Here is a 20,405-nt window from a genome sequence, read left to right on the forward strand (position 1 = left end):
ACCATTACAGGGACATTGACCAACATTTTCTGGCGGTTCACACCGGCGGGATTCTCTGGTCTCGCTGTTTTGAATGGAAATTTGGCTGAGCATCAAATTCTCCATCTTCATTTGCAGCAGCAACAGGGTGTGATCAGCCAGAAAATTGTTGCAAGGTAATTAAACGTTGGGAAATAAATATTCTAGGATATACAACATTTTGAAAAGACGGACAGAATGGAAAAAGGGGGGCAGTCCTGATAATAAAGGATGACAAAAGGTCAGTAATAATAAATAATCTTAGCTCAGGAGATCAGGTGGTGGAATCAGTACGAGTGGAGATTGGGAATAACTAGGGTCTGAAAACATCGATGGGAGTTCATCGGTGCCCAAATAATAGTTACGTTGTTGGGCCGGGCATGCAGCAGGAAACAATTGGAACTTCTAACAAAGGCAATGGAATACTCGTGGAGGATTTAATCTTCATACAGGCTGGATAAATCAAATTGGCAAAGCTAATCCAGAAAATGAAGTTATGGAATGCTTTCACAACAGCTTCCCAGAACAATCCATTACACAACCAACAAGGGACAAAGCTATTTTAGATCTAGTATTATGTAACGAGGCAGGGTTAATTAGTAATGCCATAATAGAAGGTAATATGGGAAAAAAAGTGATCAGAACACAACTGAATCCACATTAAGTTTGAGAGCAACGTACTCCCATCCCAAGCAAGATTCTTAAACCTAAACAAAGCCAATTAAATAGTATGAGGGGAAAACTGGCTAAGGTTTATTGTGTAAATAGATACAAGATATTGTAATAATTGATCATGGAAACAAATCAGAAGTGTGTTCCTTGATGCCCGTGATGTTCAGAGCTTTTCAAACAGGTCACAAATTATCAGCGTACTTTCTTTCCTGAAAATAGCAGTTTAAAACCACTCTCCTTTATGAATATTTCCATGTAACATGGAAATATTTCCTCAGCATAATATGATACTTGAGTCAAACTGCTTCAAATAACTCAATAACAGAAGTGCCAGCATTCCATAATTCCTTCTACAAAGATGGGAACTGCACTGAATCAAAGATTGTAATGTTGTTTGCAACAAGTGTTGCTGGATAAATTATACTGAAATGAAATATAAAATTGCTATTTTTGTTTAAAGCTGTCAGTTTTGGTGATTGGAATGGATAAGATTTCACTGAGCAAAAGGGATTCCTGACTGGGACATTCGTCCTGTTAATGCTGTTGGATCAACCTGTAAGGCAGGGTTGACGGACAGCACATACTAGTTTAAATCAATGTTCATGTTCACAATTGTTAAAAAAACAACATATTTCATGAAAATAGATGTCTATAATGAAACAATTTTCCAAATGTCAATTAAAGTCACAAATCAAAGTAACAATTGATACTGTTTAGTTTTAAAAATATTGGCCTGGACTTTTCATGAATTTGAGCCGAGCTCAGAAAAATTGTTTTATTACCAGGTAATAAAGGTGGCAATCAAACAAAGCTTGTATTCACCTTTACCTCAACATTATTGCACATGGCTCAGCAGCTAATGTTAACACACTGCAGAAAAGGAGTGGAAACTTTGGCCAGGATTCTAGGTCACAGCATGTCTCCCACCATCGGATGCAGTGGGCCATTTAGAGTCAGAGTCATAGAGGTTTACAGCATGGAAACATGCCGCCCTTTTTTTAAACCCCGAAGCTAGTCCCAATTGCCCGCATTTGGCCCATATCCCTCTATACCCATCTTACCCATGTAACTGTCTAGAACATAGAACATAGAAAGCCACAGCACAAACAGGCCCTTCGGCCCACAAGTTGCGCCGATCATATCCCTACCTCTAGGTCTATCTATAGCCCTCAATCCCATTAAATCCCATGTACTCATCCAGAAGTCTCTTAAAAGACCCCAACGAGTTTGCCTCCACCACCACCGACGTCAGCCGATTCCACTCACCCACCACCCTCTGAGTGAAAAACTTACCCCTGACATCTCCTCTGTACCTACCCCCCAGCACCTTAAACCTGTGTCCTCTCGTAGCAACCATTTCAGCCCTTGGAAATAGCCTCTGAGAGTCTACCCTATCCAGACCTCTCAACATCTTGTAAACCTCTATCAGGTCACCTCTCATCCTTCGTCTCTCCAGGGAGAAGAGACCAAGCTCCCTCAACCTATCCTCATAAGGCATGCCCCCCAATCCAGGCAACATCCTTGTAAATCTCCTCTGCACCCTTTCAATGGCTTCAACATCTTTCCTGTAATGAGGTGACCAGAACTGCGTGCAGTACTCCAAGTGGGGTCTAACCAGGGTCCTATAAAGCTGCAGCATTATCTCCCGACTCCTAAACTCAATCCCTCGATTAATGAAGGCTAGTACGCCGTACGCCTTCTTGACCGCATCCTCCACCTGCGAGGCCGATTTAAGAGTCCTATGGACCCGGACCCCAAGGTCCTTCTGATCCTCTTTGCTTTTTAAAAGACAAAATTGTACCCGACTCTACTACTACCTCTGGCAGCTTGTTCCAGCCACTCACCACCTCCATGTGAAAAAATTACCCCTCTGGACACTTTTTTGTATCTCTCCCCTCACCTTAAACCTATGCCCTCTAGTTTTAGATTCCCCTACCCTTGGGAAAATATGCTGACTATCCAGCTGATCTGTGCCCCTCATTATTTTACAGACCTCTATAAGATCACCCCTCAGCCTTCTACGCTCCAGGGAAAAAAGTCCAGTCTATCTTACTTTGGCTGGACCGTAATATCCCACCAGGTAGGAGGGGCAGTAAAATCCTGACCTTTGTTGGAGGTCTGAAGTGAATAAAAGTTCCTTACTCTGATACTATGAATGGCTGTGGTTGATTTATGCGTTTAAAAGGTTGTAAACTGAGGTTTGTTTTTCCCCCAAAACATATTTTCAAAGCTTCTCCTTTTAGTTTCAAAGTCATTTCCAAGACTTGTCAATATCCCACTGGTCCTGTACATAGTGTGTACTGGGAGAGTGGGTAGGAAGATGCATGAGAGATAAAGGGGGAGGCAATGGCATTGTGGTATTGTCACTGCACTAGTAATCCACAGATCCAGTGGGTTCTGAGGACGCGGGTTTGAATCCTATTACAGCATACGGTGAAATTGGAATTTAATAAAACTTAGATTTAAAAGTTCAGTAATGACCATTAACACTTGTTAATTGTTGTAAAATCCCATCTGGCTCAATAACGTGGAGGCTTTCTTCTTCTTCTTTTAGGGAAGGAAATCTGCCATTCTTCTCTAATTTGGCTGACATAGGACTCAAAATCCACAGCAATGTGGTACAAGAGACTCTTGTAAGTCTCTGAAACAGCCTAGCAGGCCACTCAGTTCAAAAGTAGTTTGGGATGGGCAATACATACTGGCCCAGCCAGTGACACCCACAATAAAAAAAATGAGGGGCAAGGAAGATATGAGGGGGTATGGAGTTACAGGGCAGGAGGCGTGGGAGATACAAATGGGCATGGAAGGGTCAGAGGAGGGAGGGGTGAGGGCTTAAAGACCTGACAGTCATCATTGCAACTGGGCCAATTCCTAGAAAATGGAGGCAGGCCATCCAACTGGCCATCCAGTACCTCCACTGCTTTCTCCATTCTGCCCTTGCCTTTCTGGAATGAGTCTGGGAGCCTCCTTATTGGAGACAGGTTTGCAGATCAAGCTCTTAGACAAGTCTGTAGTTTTAGTCTCCTTACCCAAGAGAAGAGACACTTGCCATGGAGCGAGTACAGCGAAAGTTCAGTAGATTGATTCCTGGGATAGTAGGTTTATGTGGTGTCTCTGGATTTCCAGAAGGCATTTGACAAGGTGCAGCACCAAAGACTGCTACATAAGATAAAGGTGCACGGTGTTATGGGTAATATATTAGCATGGACAGAGGATTGGTTAACTAACAGAAAGCAAAGAGTGGGGGTAAATGGGTGTTTTTCTGGTTGGTGATCAGTGACTAGTGGTGTGCCTCAGGGATCAGTGTTGGGATCGCAGTTATTTACGATTTACACAGATGATTTGGAGTTGGGGTCCAAGTGTAGTGTGTCAAAATTCACAGATGACACTAAGATGGGTGGAAGAGCAAAGTGTGCAGAGGACGCTGAAAGTCTGCAAAGGGATAGAGATAATCTAAGTGAGTGGGCGAGGGTCTGGCAGATGGAGTACAATGTTGGTAAATGTGAGGTCATCCATTTTGGCAAGAATAACAGCAAAATGGACTATTATTTAAATGGTAAAAAATTGCAGTATGCTGCTGTGCAGAGGGACCTGGGTGTCTTTGTGCAGGAATCTCAAGGAGTTGGTTTGCAGGTGCAGCAGGTAATTGAGAAGGCAAATGGAATTTTGTCCTTCATTGCTAGAGGGATGGAGTTTAAAAACAGCGAGATTATGTTGCAGCTGTATAAAGTGCTGGTGAGGCCACACCCGGAGTACTGTGTACAGTTTTGGTCTCCTTACTTGAGAAAGGATATACTGGCATTGGAGGGGGTGCAGAGGAGATTCACTAGGTTGATTCCAGAGTTGAGAGGGTTGGCTTATGAGGAGAGACTGAGTAGGCTGGGGCTATACTCATTGGAATTCAGAAGAATGAGGGGAGATCTTATAGAAACATATAAGATTATGAAGGGAATAGATAAGATAGAAGCAGGGAAGTTGTTTCCAATGGCGGGTGAAACTAGAACTAGGGGGCATAGCCTCAAAATAAGGGGAAGCAGATTTAGGACTGAGTTGAGGAGGAACTTCTTCACACAAAGGGTTGTGAATCTGTGGAATTCCCTGCCCAGTGAAGCAGTTGAGGCTACCTCATTGAATGTTTTTAAGGCAAAGATAGATAAATGTTTGAACAGTAAAGGAATTCAGGGTTATGACGAGCGGGCAGGTAAGTAGAGCTGAGTCCACATAAAGATCAGCCATGATCTTATTGAGTGGCGGAGCAGGCTCAAGGGGCCAGATGGCCTACTCCTGCTCCTAGTTCTTATGTTCTTATGTTCATCATACGAGAAGATATTAGGTCATCGGGGCTTATATTCACCAGAATTTACAAAAATGAGAGGGGATCTCACTGAAGAAGTAACAAGCAACGTGGATAAAGGGAGCTGTGGATGTGGTGTTCTTAAATTTCCAGAAGGCATTTAACAAGCTGCCATATCAAAATTTAAAGGCAAAATAAGAGCTAATGGTAGGAGATAACATATTAACATTGACAGAGGATTATACAGCTGACAGGAAGCAGAAAGTGGCATAAACAGGTCAATTTTGGGTTGACCGGATGTGACGAGTGGAGTGCCACAGCGATCAGTGTTGGGGCCTCAACTATTTGCAATTCACATCAACAATTGGATGGATGGACGAAATGTATGATGACAGAAAAGATTGGTAGGATGTGGGAAAACATGAACTTATTCACTTTGGCAGAAAGAATAGAAAAGCAGTGTATTATTTAAATGAAGAGAGATTTCAGAACTCTAAGGTACAGAGGGATCTGGATGTCCTGGAAGATAAATCAGGAACAGTTCGTGTTTAGATACAGCACTGATTAGGAAGGCAGGATTGACGGACAGATTAGAAATGTTGTCATTTATTGCAAGGGAAATGGAGTATAAAAGTAGGGATGTTTTGCTACAGTTACATGGGGCATTCGTGAGACCACATCAAAAGTACTGTGTAGAGTTTTGGTCTCCTTATATAGAAAAGAATATAAATACATTAGAAGTTCAGAGAATGTTCACTCAATTGATATCTGGGATGGGAAGGTTAATCTTGCGAGAATGTTTGGACAGGCTGGGCTGGTATCCATTGGAGTTTCAAAGATTGAGAGATAATCTTCCTGGAATCAATGGCACAGAGACAGGCTCTTTGGCCCAAACTGGTCCATGCCGACCAAAATGCCCATCTAAGCTAACCCCATTTGCATGCATTTGGCCCATATCCCTCTAATCCTTTCCTATCCATGTATTTGTCCAAATGTTGTCAATGTCCCTGCCTCAACCACTTCCTCCGGCAACTCATTCCACATATGTACCACCCTCTGTGCAAAAGGTTGTTCCTCAGATTCCCATTAATTCTTTCCCCTCTTAATTTAAACCTATGCCCTCTATTACTCAATTACCCAGCCCTGGGAAAAGACTGAGTGCATTCACCCTACCCTTGCCTCTCATGACCTTATACACCTCTATAAGATCACCCCTCAGTCTCCTACTCTCCAAAGAGAAAGGTCCTAGCCTGTCCAATCTCTCCCTATAACTCAGTCCCTTAAGTCCTGGCAACATCCTTGTAAATTACTGTATTACAAGTAAATTACTTGTATTGACAAATACAAGATCCGGAGGGTACTTGACAGGGTTGATGCTGAAAGGATGATTCCCCATGTGGAAGAGAGTGAACTAGGGAACACAATCTCAAAATAAGGAGTCTCCCATTTGAGATGGCGATGAGAAGAACATTCTTTCACTCAGAGTGCTGTGAATCATTGGAACACTCTTCCCCAGAGATCAGTGGAGGCAGGATCAATGAATATTTTTCACATACAGGTTGATAGATTCTTGACTGACAAGGAAATCAAAGGTTATTAGAGGTAGGCGGAATGTGGAGTTGTTAGATCAGTGTTATCTTATTGCATGGCAGGCAGGCTTGAGGGGCCAAACGGCCCACTGTTGCTCCTAATTCATTCCTTCATATCTCCCCTAAACTGCCCCTCATTCAGAATGTTTCATTTTTATCCTATAAATCGGACAGTCCAGCATTTAATCTCTTCAACGCACTGTGAGCGCATTTACTTACGTCCAGCACATACACTAGATGGCTCCACGTGCAAAACTTCAGTGCATGATTTCTTTAAAATCTACAATTTAAATTTAAGAAAAAAGTGAATAAATAAAAGGAAATAAAACACAGGAGTTAAACATGTGTTTCAAGATATGCACTTCATTTTTCAACCTACTGTCAAGTAATAATTTATAAGAACATGTCAACATTATCAAAAGAAGCTCTCTCGTACAGCAACCGCTCCACCTCGTTCTGACTCTTTCTTTGAAAGACACTTTGTGATCAAGCATTTTGCTCTGTGTCCTAATTTCACCGTTTGGGGCTCGTTTTGTTATACTCCTGTGAAAGGCCTCGTGATGCTCTACAATATTAAAGACACTATGTAATGCCAGGTAATTGGTGTTAAAAGAACAAAATTTCTAGGGTGGGTGAAAGGAGAAAAAGAGGGTGAAAAATATAACTATGACTCCATAATGCAACCTTTAGTGAATTGACAAATCTGGTAAGATCACAGGCTGCACTGGGTGTTATGCCAGGGATCTGATGCCAAGCATAGTATTTAACAGAGGCAATGGGGTCTCACCCATCATCTGGAGTGCCAGCAGGAGCCTGTGTCACCTCTTTTAGGGAAGGCCCACCACAGTGAGTGCACACTTCCCCATTAACACTCTGGGAAGCTGCAAGCTGCAGCGGGATGCTCAGCCGAGCTGTGATAATTAGCTTGGGCCTACCGCCAGTGCTCCACTCACTGCCTATACACCCATTCCATGCCTGCATTTAAACTGTGCCCACATGTTACGTTGTGTTATATTTAGCTGAACCCACAAAGCCAATTTCAGAAGTTATTTGGACAAAACTATTTTCAGAACAAGTTAACCAAGTCAGTTGGCTAAAATGATTCTGAAGCAAACTTGCCCACTATGCCACACAATCTTCTGATTTCTCACAAATCTGTCTAAATAGAACCTACGGGTTTGTAGGACACACTGGAAAGCAAACTGAAAGTTCAATAATGCCAAAAATATTCTTCTCCTACAATGCATGATCTTTATCTGAATTGCGATGATTTTGCATTCTAATAGAAACATAGAGTAGAATCATAGAATCCCTATTCCCGCAACCCCACATATTTACCCTGCTAATCCCCTAACACTAGTGTCAATTTAGCGTGGCCAATCAACCAAACCCGCATGTCTTTGGACTGTGGGAGGAAACCGGAGCACCCGGAGGAAACCCACGCAGACACGGGGAGAATGTGCAAACTCCACACAGACAGTGACCCGAGGCCGGAACTGAACCTGGATCCCTGGTGCTGTGAGGCAGCAGTGCTAACCATTGTGCCAGCGTGCTGCCTGTACAGAGCTAACTTCTGGATTTAAAGGGCCGAACTTTCTGAACTTATTCCCTGCTGGAACGCAGGAACAATTTTCAGTTTGGGAACCCGATTAACTAATTGCTGGGTTTAGCCATGGCTCTTTAACTCAGCCACAACATTGGCATTCTGCCTCTGGGTTGCCCAACCAATCAAGGATGTCACGTGCATTCTGTCAAAAGGAAGATTTCAAATTGAAGAGACAACATCAAGGGTTACAGGAGACCACATGGACCAGTGAAGCTGCAGCATTTGCAGCAACGAACAGAGATACATTTCCAAGTCAGGATGGTGTTGAAAGTTAAACATAGTAAAAAGGTTTTAAAAGTTCCTACATTTTAGGAATAAATTTACCAGTTGCAATATCCAACTCTTCCATTCTCAAACACCAGAAAGTACTCAGCATTGCTTGCAGCGTCCGACCATTGCTTGCAGCATCCCTTATTGTCATGACTTAATAGAAGGTAGCAAAGAGGAGCAAAGATGCCAGAGAACATCAGAAATCACTCATGTGTGTTCAATCTGTGAAACCTTTCATGAATTATGAATATGCATACAGAGCTTGGTTATGTCTGAAGGAACAATAGAACAAAGTAACTTTAGTGTGACAACAGTTGCAGTTGGCAATTAGGGAGTATCTCTGACATTCGGTAGTATGGATATGGGTGGGAAGAATCCAAAGGGCTGTTTAAATATCATATGTTGAGCAGTAGTGAAAGAGTTACAGGTTATTGTAGTATACATACTTAGGATGGCTGTTTGTCATAAGATAGATTTACATTGACAACTTACTTCAAGTCTAATTTTCTTGTACATTTAGAGTCAGGTTCTCTGGTGGTTCGGCTCAAAGGTGGATCAATGTTAACAATTTGCACCTCACAGCTCAGCCCCCCGACTGCAAAATCCAGTCTGACAATTCAATGCAGTCCTAATGATGCACTGCTGGAGGTGCCATCTTTTGGATGTGGTGTCAAATCCCTTCACACTCTTCAAAGGAGGGCTGTGGCATTCTCCCCGGTGTTCTGGCCAACATTTACCCCTCAATAATCCAGATAAAACAGATTATCATGTATTTCATTCCTGTTTGTAGAAGTTTGTTGTGTGCAAATTGTCCACCATGTTTCCAACATTGATCACATTTCAAAAGTACTTCAGCAACTGTAAGCCTTTTTGGGAAGTGCTGCAGACAGATGGGTGGAGGAATTTTTCGCCCATGTTTTCAGGGAGACCCCAAAAACGGCTTTTCCACCGGTGAGATTTCCCCACTGGATTGTCCCCATCCCCCACCAATGACAAAATGAAGATTCCCCAGTCGGGATTTTCATTTACATCTACTTGAATATGCATGTCAGGCATTTATGTCTGATGTGTCCCCCACGTTAGACTGTCCATTCACGTCACCGTGACAGCACGCCATCGTGAAACACGATAGGTCTCTCATGACATGCACCAAGAACCCGCTGCACAGATGAGCACAACCGCCAGTGGATAGAGGGTCATTCCTGGGTAGTACCCTGGCACGGCCCCAGGAGGGATGTAACCTTTTTCATATTTATTAAATCGGGGCGCCCTCAACATGGTGTGTGTAATCCATCCCTTCCCTTTTTTCCAAAGCGTCAATAAATATGGTGGGGAAAAGCTGGTAGCACAGCCAGCGGGCTACACTCCCTGTGACTGAAATAAAATTGGAAAATTCTGCCCAACCGTAAATGCAAGTCTGCATTTTAGCAAATGCAATTTAGGTTTAACAAGAAAACACAAATCTAAAAGCAGTGTAAATCGACCCCAAATGCACCGGACTACTTAAAAGATTTCTAGGAGTAATTGATACAAATAGTATTCACTATGTTAACTTTCACCCTTATGCTGCGAATAAAACATTGACCGCTATCATCATTGAAATGTATTGCCTCATTCTTACTGCTCATTTGCAGCGACTATTTTAATTTGCTGAGACTATTGCATCACATGGGCCCTTTCCAATCCATTATTTTCAAAGAACAAAGAACAAAGAAAATTACAGCACAGGAACAGGGCCTTCGGCCCTCCAAGCCTGCACCAACCATGCTGCCCAACTTAACTAAAACTCCCTACCCTTCCGGGGACCATTTGCCTCTCTTCCCATCCTATTCGTGTACTTGTCAAGATGCCCTTTAAAAGTCACTACCGTATCCGCTTCCACTACCTCCCCCGGCAACGAGTTCCAGGCACCCACCACTCTCTGTGTAAAAGATCTGCCTCGTACATCTCTTTTAAAACTTGCCCCTCGAACCTTAAACCTAAGCCCCCGAGTAATTGACTCTTCCACCTTGGGAAAAAGCTTCTGACTATCCACTCTGTCCATGCCTCTCATAATCTTGTAGACTTCTATCAGGTCTCCCCTCAACCTCCGTCGCTCCAGTGAGAACAAACCAAGTTTCTCCAACCTCTCCTCATAGCTAAGGCCCTCCAAAACAGGTAACATCCTGGTAAATCTTTTCTGTACCCTCTCCAAAGCCTCCACATCCTTCTGGTAGTGTGGCGACCAGAATTGAACACTATATTCCAAGTGCGGCCTCACTAAGGTTCTATAAAGTGTCAACATGACTTGCCAATTTTTAAACGCAATACCTGGCCGATGAAGGCAAGCATGCCATATGCCTTCTTGACTACCTTCTCCACCTGCATTGCCACTTTCAGTGACCTGTGTACCTGTACACCCAGATCCCTTTGCCTATCAATACTCCTAAGGGTTCTGCCATTTACTGTATATTTCCTATCTGTATTTCCTATGGGTCGCGCTATTAATAAGAGATAATATCAGGGTAGTACTGAGGGATGACATAGGCTCTGAGGAACAAAACGTGGAATCATTATGGGTAGAGATGAGGAATAGTAGAGGGAGAAAGACACTAGTAGGTGTGGTATATAGGCCCCCAAATAATAATGTTGAGGTAGGGAGGGCTATAAACAAGCAGATAAGGGATGCGTGTAAAAACGGAACGGCAATAATCATGGGGGACTTCAACATGCACATTGACTGGCAGACTCAAGTCGGTAAGGGTGGAATGGAGGAAGAGTTCTTAGAATGCTGTCGGGATAGTTTCCTTGAACAGCATGTTACGGAACCGACGAGGGAACGAGCTATTTTGGATCTGGTATTGTGTAACGAGGTAGGTAGAATTAAGGATCTTATTGTGAAGGACCCTCTTGGGTCTAGTGACCACAATATGGTCGAATTTCTGATTCAGATGGAAGAGGAGAAAGTTTGGTCCCAAACCAGTGTCCTCTGTTTGAACAGAGGGAAATATGATAGGATGAGGGATGAATTGGCTAAGGTAGACTGGGAGAACAGGCTGGCAGGTAGGATAGCTGAGGAACAGTGGAGGATTTTTAAGGAGATCCTTTTCAGTTCTCAGCAAAAATATATTCCAGCAAAAAACAAGGATTGTAAGAAAAGGGAGAACCAGCCGTGGATAACGAAGGAAATAAAGGAGAGTATTAAAATAAAAACAGCTGCGTACAGAGTGGCCAAAAATAGTGGAGAAACAAGTGATTGGGAAAAATTTAAGAAACAACAAAGAGAGACTAAGAAAGCGATAAAGAAAGGAAGGATAGACTATGAAGCTAGGCTAGCAATTAATATAAAAAATGATAGTAAAAGTTTTTATAAATATATAAAAAGGAATAGAGTGGCTAGAGTGAATGTTGGACCCTTGGAGGACGAGAGGGGGGAGTTAATAGTGGGAAATGAGGATATGGCTGAGTCTTTAAATAAGTTTTTTGTGTCGGTCTTCACGGTGGAGGACACAAATAGTTTGCCAAATATTAACGATAGAGGGTTGGCAGCAGGAGAAATACTTAATACAATTAATGTTACCAGAGAGGCAGTGCTGGGTAGACTAATGGGACTGAAGGTGGATAAGTCCCCGGGTCCGGATGGAATGCATCCCAGGGTATTGAAAGAAATGTCAGAGGTAATAGTGGATGCGTTAGTGATTATTTATCAAAACTCGTTGCATTCTGGGGTAGTGCCGGTTGATTGGAAAACGGCTAATGTTACGCCGCTGTTTAAAAAAGGAAGGAGACAAAAGGCAGGTAACTATAGGCCGGTCAGCTTAACGTCTGTAGTAGGGAAAATGCTGGAATCCATTATTAAAGAGGAGATAGCAGGGCATCTGGATAGAAATGGTTCGATCAATCAGACGCAGCATGGATTCATGAGGGGAAAGTCGTGCTTGACGAACATGTTGGATTTTTATGAAGATGTGACGAGGGCGGTTGATGGAGGAGAACCGGTGGATGCGGTGTTTTTGGATTTCCAAAAGGCGTTTGATAAGGTGCCCCATAAAAGGCTACTGAAGAAGATTAGGGCACACGGAGTTGGGGGTAGTGTGTTAAAGTGGATTGGGGACTGGCTATCCGACAGGAAGCAAAGAGTCGGAATAAATGGGTGTTTTTCCGGTTGGAGGAAGGTAACTAGTGGCGTGCCGCAGGGATCGGTACTCGGGCCGCAACTATTTACCATTTATATAGATGATCTGGAGGAGGGGACGGAGTGTAGGGTAACGAAGTTTGCAGACGACACAAAGATAAGTGGAAAAGTGAATCGTGTGGAGGACGGAGAAGATCTGCAGAGAGATTTGGACAGGCTGAGTGAGTGGGCGAGGATATGGCAAATGGAGTACAACGTTGAGAAATGCGAGGTTATACACTTTGGAGGAAATAATAACAAATGGGATTACTATCTCAATGGAAACAAATTAAAACATGCTACCGTGCAAAGGGACCTGGGGGTCCTTGTGCATGAGACGCAAAAGCCCAGTCTGCAGGTACAACAGGTGATCAAGAAGGCAAATGGGATGTTGGCCTATATTGCGAAGGGGATAGAATATAAAAGCAGGGATGTCTTGATGCACCTGTACAGGGCATTGGTGAGGCCGCAGCTGGAATACTGTGTGCAGTATTGGTCCCCTTATATGAGGAAGGATATATTGGCATTGGAGGGAGTGCAGAGAAGGTTCACCAGGTTGATACCGGAGATGAGGGGTTTGGATTATGAGGAGAGGCTGAGGAGATTGGGTTTGTACTCGTTGGAGTTTAGAAGGATGAGGGGGGATCTTATGGAGACTTATAAGATAATGCGGGGGCTGGATAGGGTGGAGGCGGAGAGATTCTTTCCACTTAGTAAGGAAGTTAAAACTAGAGGACACAGCCTCAAAATAAAGGGGGGTCGGTTTAAGACAGAGTTGAGGAGGAACTTCTTCTCCCAGAGGGTGGTGAATCTCTGGAATTCTCTGCCCACTGAGGTGGTGGAGGCTACCTCGCTGAATATGTTTAAAGCGCGGATGGATGGATTCCTGATCGGTAAGGGTATTAAGGGTTATGGGGATCAGGCGGGTAAGTGGTACTGATCCACGTCAGATCAGCCATGATCTTATTGAATGGCGGGGCAGGCTCGAGGGGCTAGATGGCCTACTCCTGCTCCTATTTCTTATGTTCTTATGTTCTTATTAGGCCTTCCAAAATGCATTACCTCACATTTGTCCGGATTAAACTCCATCTGCCATCTCTCCGCCTAAGTCTTCAACTGATCTATATCCTGCTGTATCCTCTGACGGTCCTCATCGCTATCCGCAAATCCACCAACCTTTGAGTCGTCAGCAAGCTTACTAATCAATCCAGTTACATTTTCCTCCAAATCATTTTTTATATTACGAACAGCAAAAGGTCCCAGCACTGATCCCTGAGGAACACCACTTGTCACAGCCCTCCATTCAGAAACGCACCCTTCCACTGCTACCCTCTGTCTTCTTAGACCGAGCCAGTGTTGTATCCACCTTGCCAGCTCACCCCTGATCCCATGCGACTTCACCTTCTGCACCAGTCTGCCATGAGGGACCTTGTCAAAGGCCTTACTGAAGTCCATGTAGACAACATCCACTGCCCTACCCTCATCAATCATCTTCGTCACTTCCTTGAAAAACTCGATCAAATTCATGAGACACGACCTCCCCTTCACAGAACCATGTTGCCTCTCACTAATACGTCCACTTATTTCCAAGTGGGAATAAATGCTGTCTCAAAGAATCCTCTCCAATAATTTCCCTACCACTGATGTAAGGCTCACCGGCCTGTAATTACTTGGATTATTCTTGCTATCCTTCTTAAACAAAGGAACAAACAACATTGGCTATTCTCCAGTCCTCTGGGACCTCCCCTGTAGCCAGTGAGGATACAAAAATTTCTCTCAAGGCCCCAGTAATTTCCTCTCTTGCCTCTCTCAGTATTCTGGGGTATATCCCATCAGGCCCTGGAGACTTGTCTACCTTGATGTTTCTCAAGAACCCCAATACCTCCTCCTTTTTGATCACAACATGACTCAAACTATCTACACATCCTTTCCCAGACTCATCATCCACCAAGTCCTTCTCTTTGGTGAATACTGACGCAAAGTACTTATTTAATACCTCGCCCATTTCCTCTGGCTCCATGCACAGATTCCCTCCCTTGTCTTTGAGTGGGCCAACCCTCTCCCTGGCTATCCTCTTGCTCTTTATATATGTGTAAAAAGCCTTGGGATTTTCTTTAATCCTGCTGGCCAATGCTTTTTCCCCTTTTAGCTCTTCTTTCTCCTTGCGTAAGTTTCTTTCTACTTTCCTTGTCATAGAAATCATAGAAACCCTACAGTGCAGAAGGAGGCCATTCGGCCCATCGAGTCTGCACCGACCACAATCTCACCCAGGCCCTACCCCCACATATTTTACCCGCTAATCCCTTTAACCTACACATCCCAGGACTCTAAGGGGCAATTTTTAACCTGGCCAGTCAACCTAACCCGCACATCTTTGGACTGTGGGAGGAAACCGGAGCACCCGGAGGAAACCCACGCAGACACGAGGAGAATGTGCAAACTCCACACAGACAGTGACCCGAGCCGGGAATCGAACCCGGGACCCTGGAGCTGTGCTAACCACTGTGCTACCGTGCCGCCCTTATTAACCAAAATGCTGGAGTTTATATATTATGTATTCCACACTTGCTTCGTGTGTTCCTAGCCTCCTAGCTTTGACAAATACTTCCTTTTTCTCTTTGACTAGGCTCACAATATCTCTCATTATCCAAGGTTCCCAAAACTTGCCATACTTATCCTTCATCCTTTTCACACAAGATATTACTCTAGGTTCACAGCTACTTGCAATATACAAGCTCCCTCTTGGATTTATTAACCAAAATGCTGGAGTTTATATATTGAGAGATTCCATAGCTGTATTTCAGACACCACTGAAGTATTTGATACATAAAGCTGTCACTGTGACCAAACGCAGCACTGAACAGGATAATATACTTGCATTAGAAAAACACAATACATTGTTTTAACAGTGGAAGAGCAGCTTAGGCCATCAAACCTACAGTGCATTATATTAAATCACCTGACAAATTTTGTGATGCTTGGCAAGCTTTATGTTGATAGAATTTCTCTAAATACAAATTCATAGCCTCATTTTCCCCAAGAAGTTACTTCCATCAAAAATAACTACCTTTTAATTTGCCTGAATCTCAGCAAAGAAACTGCACTTCTAAAAATAGACCTAAACACTGGAATGGCTAAAAGAGTAAGAAATGGATCTTGTTAAAGATCATAAACAAAAAGTAAAATACACGAACCTCCTCATTTAGTTCAGTCAAAATAAACCACTGAATACATTATATGAATAGAAACAAAAATCAAAATGTAAAAGCAAACTCGTTGATTTGGCATATTGCTTCTAGGCGCGGAATCTTGCTGAGACATTGGGAGTGACTCCTGCTAGCTGAAGAGCTCTTTTCAGGAAGGCCAATCAGGCAGTGGCAAAGCCAGTGGTGGGCCTTCCCTGGAATTAAGACCCCGGAGTGCAAGTCTCGCCTACCCAATCAGAGACCAGCAGGTCTTGTGCTGAGCAGCGCCACTGGGAGATGGTGGCTGCTGTCAAAAGAATGCCCCTTGGAGTCCCAGGTTCAGGGAGTGATCCAGGGCAGAAGTAAGTAACGTGTGTGTGTGGGTTGGGGTGTCACAAGGAGAGAATACAGGAGTTGGGATGTCTTGTTGAAGTTGTGCAAGACATTGGTAAGGCCACACTTGGAATACTGTGTGCAGTTCTGGTCACCCTATTATAGAAAGGATATTATTAAACTAGAAAGAGTGCAGAAAAGATTTACTAGGGTGCTACCAGGACTTGATGGTTTGAGTTATAAGGAGAAGCTGGATAGACTGGAACTTTTTTCTGTGGAGCATAGAAGGCTGAGGGGTGACCTTATAGAGGTCTATAAAATAATGAGGGGCATAGATCAACTAGATAGTCAATATCTTTTCCCAAAGATAGGGGAGTCTAAAACTGGAGGGCATAGGTTTAAGGTGAAAGGGGAGAGATACAAAAGTGTCCAAAGGGGCAATTTTTTCACACAGAGGGTGGTGAGTGTCTGGAACTAGCTGCCAGAAGTAGTAGTAGAGGTGGGTACAATTTTGTCTTTTAAAAAGCATTTAGATAGTTACATGGATAAGATGGGTATGGAGGAATATGGGCCAAATGTGGGCAATTGGGATTAGCTTAGGGGTTTAAAAAAAAAAGGGCAGCACGGACAAGTTGGGCCGAAGGGCCTGTTTCCATGCTGTAAACCTCTATTACTCTAATGGCAGGGGGATTGGAAGCAAGTGGTCCTTGATTGGTAAAGGGATCAAACGTCACACGGAGAAAGTGGGAGAATGGAGTTGAGAAACTTAGCAGCCATGATTGAATGGTGAAGCAGACTCGATGAGCCAAATGGCCTAATTCTGCTCATATATCTTAAAATCCCAATTTTGCTTTAATTATCTACATTTAGCAGATTTTGGCCAAACATATGACACATTTTCACTGTTTATTATCTGTTTATTTCCTTATTTCACATTTATCACTTTGTCCTGCTTTCTGTTCTGGAATGCTCAACAAAGTGAGGAATGGGACTGCAGGAAAATGGATTCTCTTGTATTTCTTTTCCACCTGGCATGAGCCCAAAGTATTTTCACTGGACATTGCCTCAATCTTCCCTCTTCTTTAACAATTCATTCTTCACTTCTTTTAAAACTGTACACAGTCTGGACATGCACACTAGCAATGTAGTTAACTCGATCATAGAACAAGCCCACTCTGCTCTAAGTAGCTGATTCCCAGCCAATAAAAAGGAACACAAAACTCCATTAAAATCTAAGCTGCAACAGAAATTTTAAAGCTGGCATAAACTTCTCAACATTATACAGTTCAAACCACATGGGTGGGATTTTCCACCTCTTCTGGTCCTGCCAAAGGTAAACCCCACTCCCCATCCCGGTGGAGGAAGGGATGAGCCACGTAAAATGCCATAATCTTCAACGGGACAGGAAGATCCCCCCAGCAGCCAATAGTGAGCCGCTGGAAAACATGCCGCGAGGGGCCAGAAAATCCCACCCTATGTTTTAAGAATTAAATAATGAGTATGATCAAACAAATAAGCATTAAAATTAATCACATTTAAGTCCCATTCATGGCAAAAGCCAAGCTTAATTTGATACACTGATGACCACAAAAGAGTTAGAGCCTCAGAAGTTAAAGGACAAATGCTCAATATATTCATATCACATTCCTCGATAAACTTCAGCAGAAACACTCATGGTTAAATTAAACAGGTTAACGTCAGCGTTAAACAACTGATGAATATCATAGATATATCTTAAGCCAATATAATGCTAAATTCTAGATGTTGGCACAATACATGTACAAGTGATGCAACGAATCTACAAACACTTCAATTCACTGAAGTGATGAATCACCAGCACAACTATCAGTGTTATTGCTTATGCATTTCCCACAATGTTTAATTGCAAGGGAACAATTCAATTGCCCTGCCAGACATCTCCTACATGTGGCTCAAGATTACATATTTACACTTTGTGGCATCCCACACATTACCACGCCATCCTTAACCGGAACATTTAGTTTACAGACTTTATCCAGGCAATACAAATTTGGGCTCAATGCATTCATTTATTCTTTCATCATTTACTATCTATTCTTGTAACAATTAAGTGAGATTACCAAGCCAGTGCAAAATTAACGCTAAGCTGTGGACAGTTGTGCTTTGCTGACAAGTTCAGATTAGAACTGCACCAAAACTTGACTAACGTTGTGTTGATTTTGATTTTACCCACCGGCAGGTTATCTGCCGATGCCAAAATGGATCTTGCCCACCATTTCTTATTATAACCTATATAGTTCTGCAAACGGATGAAGCAGCGGCTTAAAGTAGGCAACGGCCTCAAAGAATTTAATCGAATTGGGATCCTATTATGTCAATGGGATCTTGATGGTCTTTCAGCTGCTGCCTGAGCAGGGACGTTACCACAACAAGGAAGGTCACAGCCTTTGTTTCCTCTCCTTGCTCTCTCCCTGACACCTCCAGCAAGACCTTCTCGAAATCCTCTTTCCACTGATTACCTGCATGTTGGCAGATGTTCTTGTCTATCTGATCTGTTCCTACCTGTCCTGGGGACAAGTAGACCAGTAATCATTTAACTAAATCAATGCACCCAGCCAGAAATTCAGTGTGATTTGTACATGACCCATCCCTACAGGCCAGAACCCATTTGGAGTTAAAATTAACACCTTCATGTCGACTGGGGTTAATGTAAACAGCAGTGAGGATTCCAAATGCAAAGCAACATTTTTAACAATCTAATAATGAACGATTTGAACTTTCAACTAATCTCAGATAATACCTTCTCATGCGAATTTTAATTTCTTATGTGCACAAATTCAAATTGCAGCGTTCAAGCAAATCATAGCTTCCGACCGGAATTTATCAAAGGTAGATTCAATACAACTTAGCAATACACTCCAACTGGCTTTTGTAATATGGAGTGAACATGTCTGAGTTGGCAATGTACTGATTAGTCATAACATGCAGCCGGGAATTCCGCTTAACTGTTACGAGAATAGATAGTAAATGATGAAAGAAGAAGTGAATGCATTGAGCCAAATTTGTACTGCCTGAATGAAACATGAAAGAACCAAATGTTGTGGTTAAGGATGGCATGGTAGTGTAGCCGGAAACTAGTTATTCCCAGTATACTGTCAGAGTGTATGTAAAATGCGATGGGATTGAGTCAAATTGTCCAATATTGAATTTTCCAGCTTGATCTTTGTGGGAACACAAGGGTCAAGGAATGGAACAAATAGTAAAGGTTAATTCACCTATATAAGCAAATAGTTAATAGGAAATCAATATGAACTGCCTTGTGTGCTGCATTCCTACAGGGAGGACATATGCATTAATGTTACCAAGAAGCCTGTAATTTATAAGGAGTCAGGTATCAATGGTACTAATACCTGCGATTACCAAGACACTGTTAGGAAGACTCTCATTAGTGAATCTTGATACTCCTTCTGATATCATGGATTACCACTTTGATCAGGTGAGCAAGGACCTTGAAACAGTGTGTTATGCTTACCAAACATATGGAATTTTAGGGGGGGGTTGGGGGGGACTTGTAACAGTCACAAGGGGCATTTCGAAATAGTTCCTTGAGACTCTGTCCATGAGGGGTATCATCGGCTTTGAGCAATGAGAGTTGACCATGCAGGGTAACCAACCCCTGATCACCATCAGTTTTGAACACATATCCTTGCTATTAAGCCGGATGTTGGCCACACATTAGAAGTTAGTTTTTCCCCCTTGTGCATCTGATCAGTGCTCCCAGTGCAAACAGGAGCTGGTGTACTGAGAGTATCATTCAAGGAACACATACAACGTTTAGCTTTTCTGCGAGTTAAACTCAGAATACCTGGGCAGAAGAGACCAGTAGTTTTTGTTTTTCTGTGGATAAAGAGATTGAGTGGCAAGGCAGTGTGAAAGTTTAAGCTTTGTGTGTAGCATCCAGACAACAAGATCTCATTGTTTAAAGTAAGACAGGGAGCTGGATGAAAGAGGTCAGTTATCCAGTAGTTTAAAAGGTAAAACATGAACTGATTGAGAGGGTTCAGTTCCTCCTGGGTATTTATAAAATGAGGGCACAATTGAATTGAAAGAAATCAGTTTGTAAGTTTTGTTTTTCATGAATCCGTCCTGCGTGATTCTATTCTTCTGATCATCAGCTACCAGTGTGCTACTGTTCAACAACATTAGTTTGGGAACTTTATAATCCTACACTTAGCCAGCATTATTATTTACTCAATGTCTGAATCTTTGTAAAAGTTCAAGAGTTACACTTTTATTTATATTTTGT

The 20,405-nt window shown here is 42.8% G+C and overlaps 1 protein-coding gene across 1 annotated transcript in view; it reads right to left on the bottom strand.

Moving 5' to 3' along the window:
* antxr2a (ANTXR cell adhesion molecule 2a) overlaps positions 1-20,405 on the bottom strand; it is a 219,650-nt gene that overhangs the window by 162,176 nt on the left and 37,069 nt on the right. Inside the window, exon 8 of the mRNA XM_078213868.1 lies at positions 6,793-6,853. Within this exon, the coding sequence (XP_078069994.1) occupies positions 6,793-6,853 (61 nt within the window). The remainder of the gene's footprint in view (positions 1-6,792; positions 6,854-20,405) is intronic.

Source organism: Mustelus asterias, chromosome 1, assembly GCF_964213995.1.
Source record: "Mustelus asterias chromosome 1, sMusAst1.hap1.1, whole genome shotgun sequence".
Taxonomy (NCBI): Eukaryota; Metazoa; Chordata; class Chondrichthyes; order Carcharhiniformes; family Triakidae; genus Mustelus; species Mustelus asterias.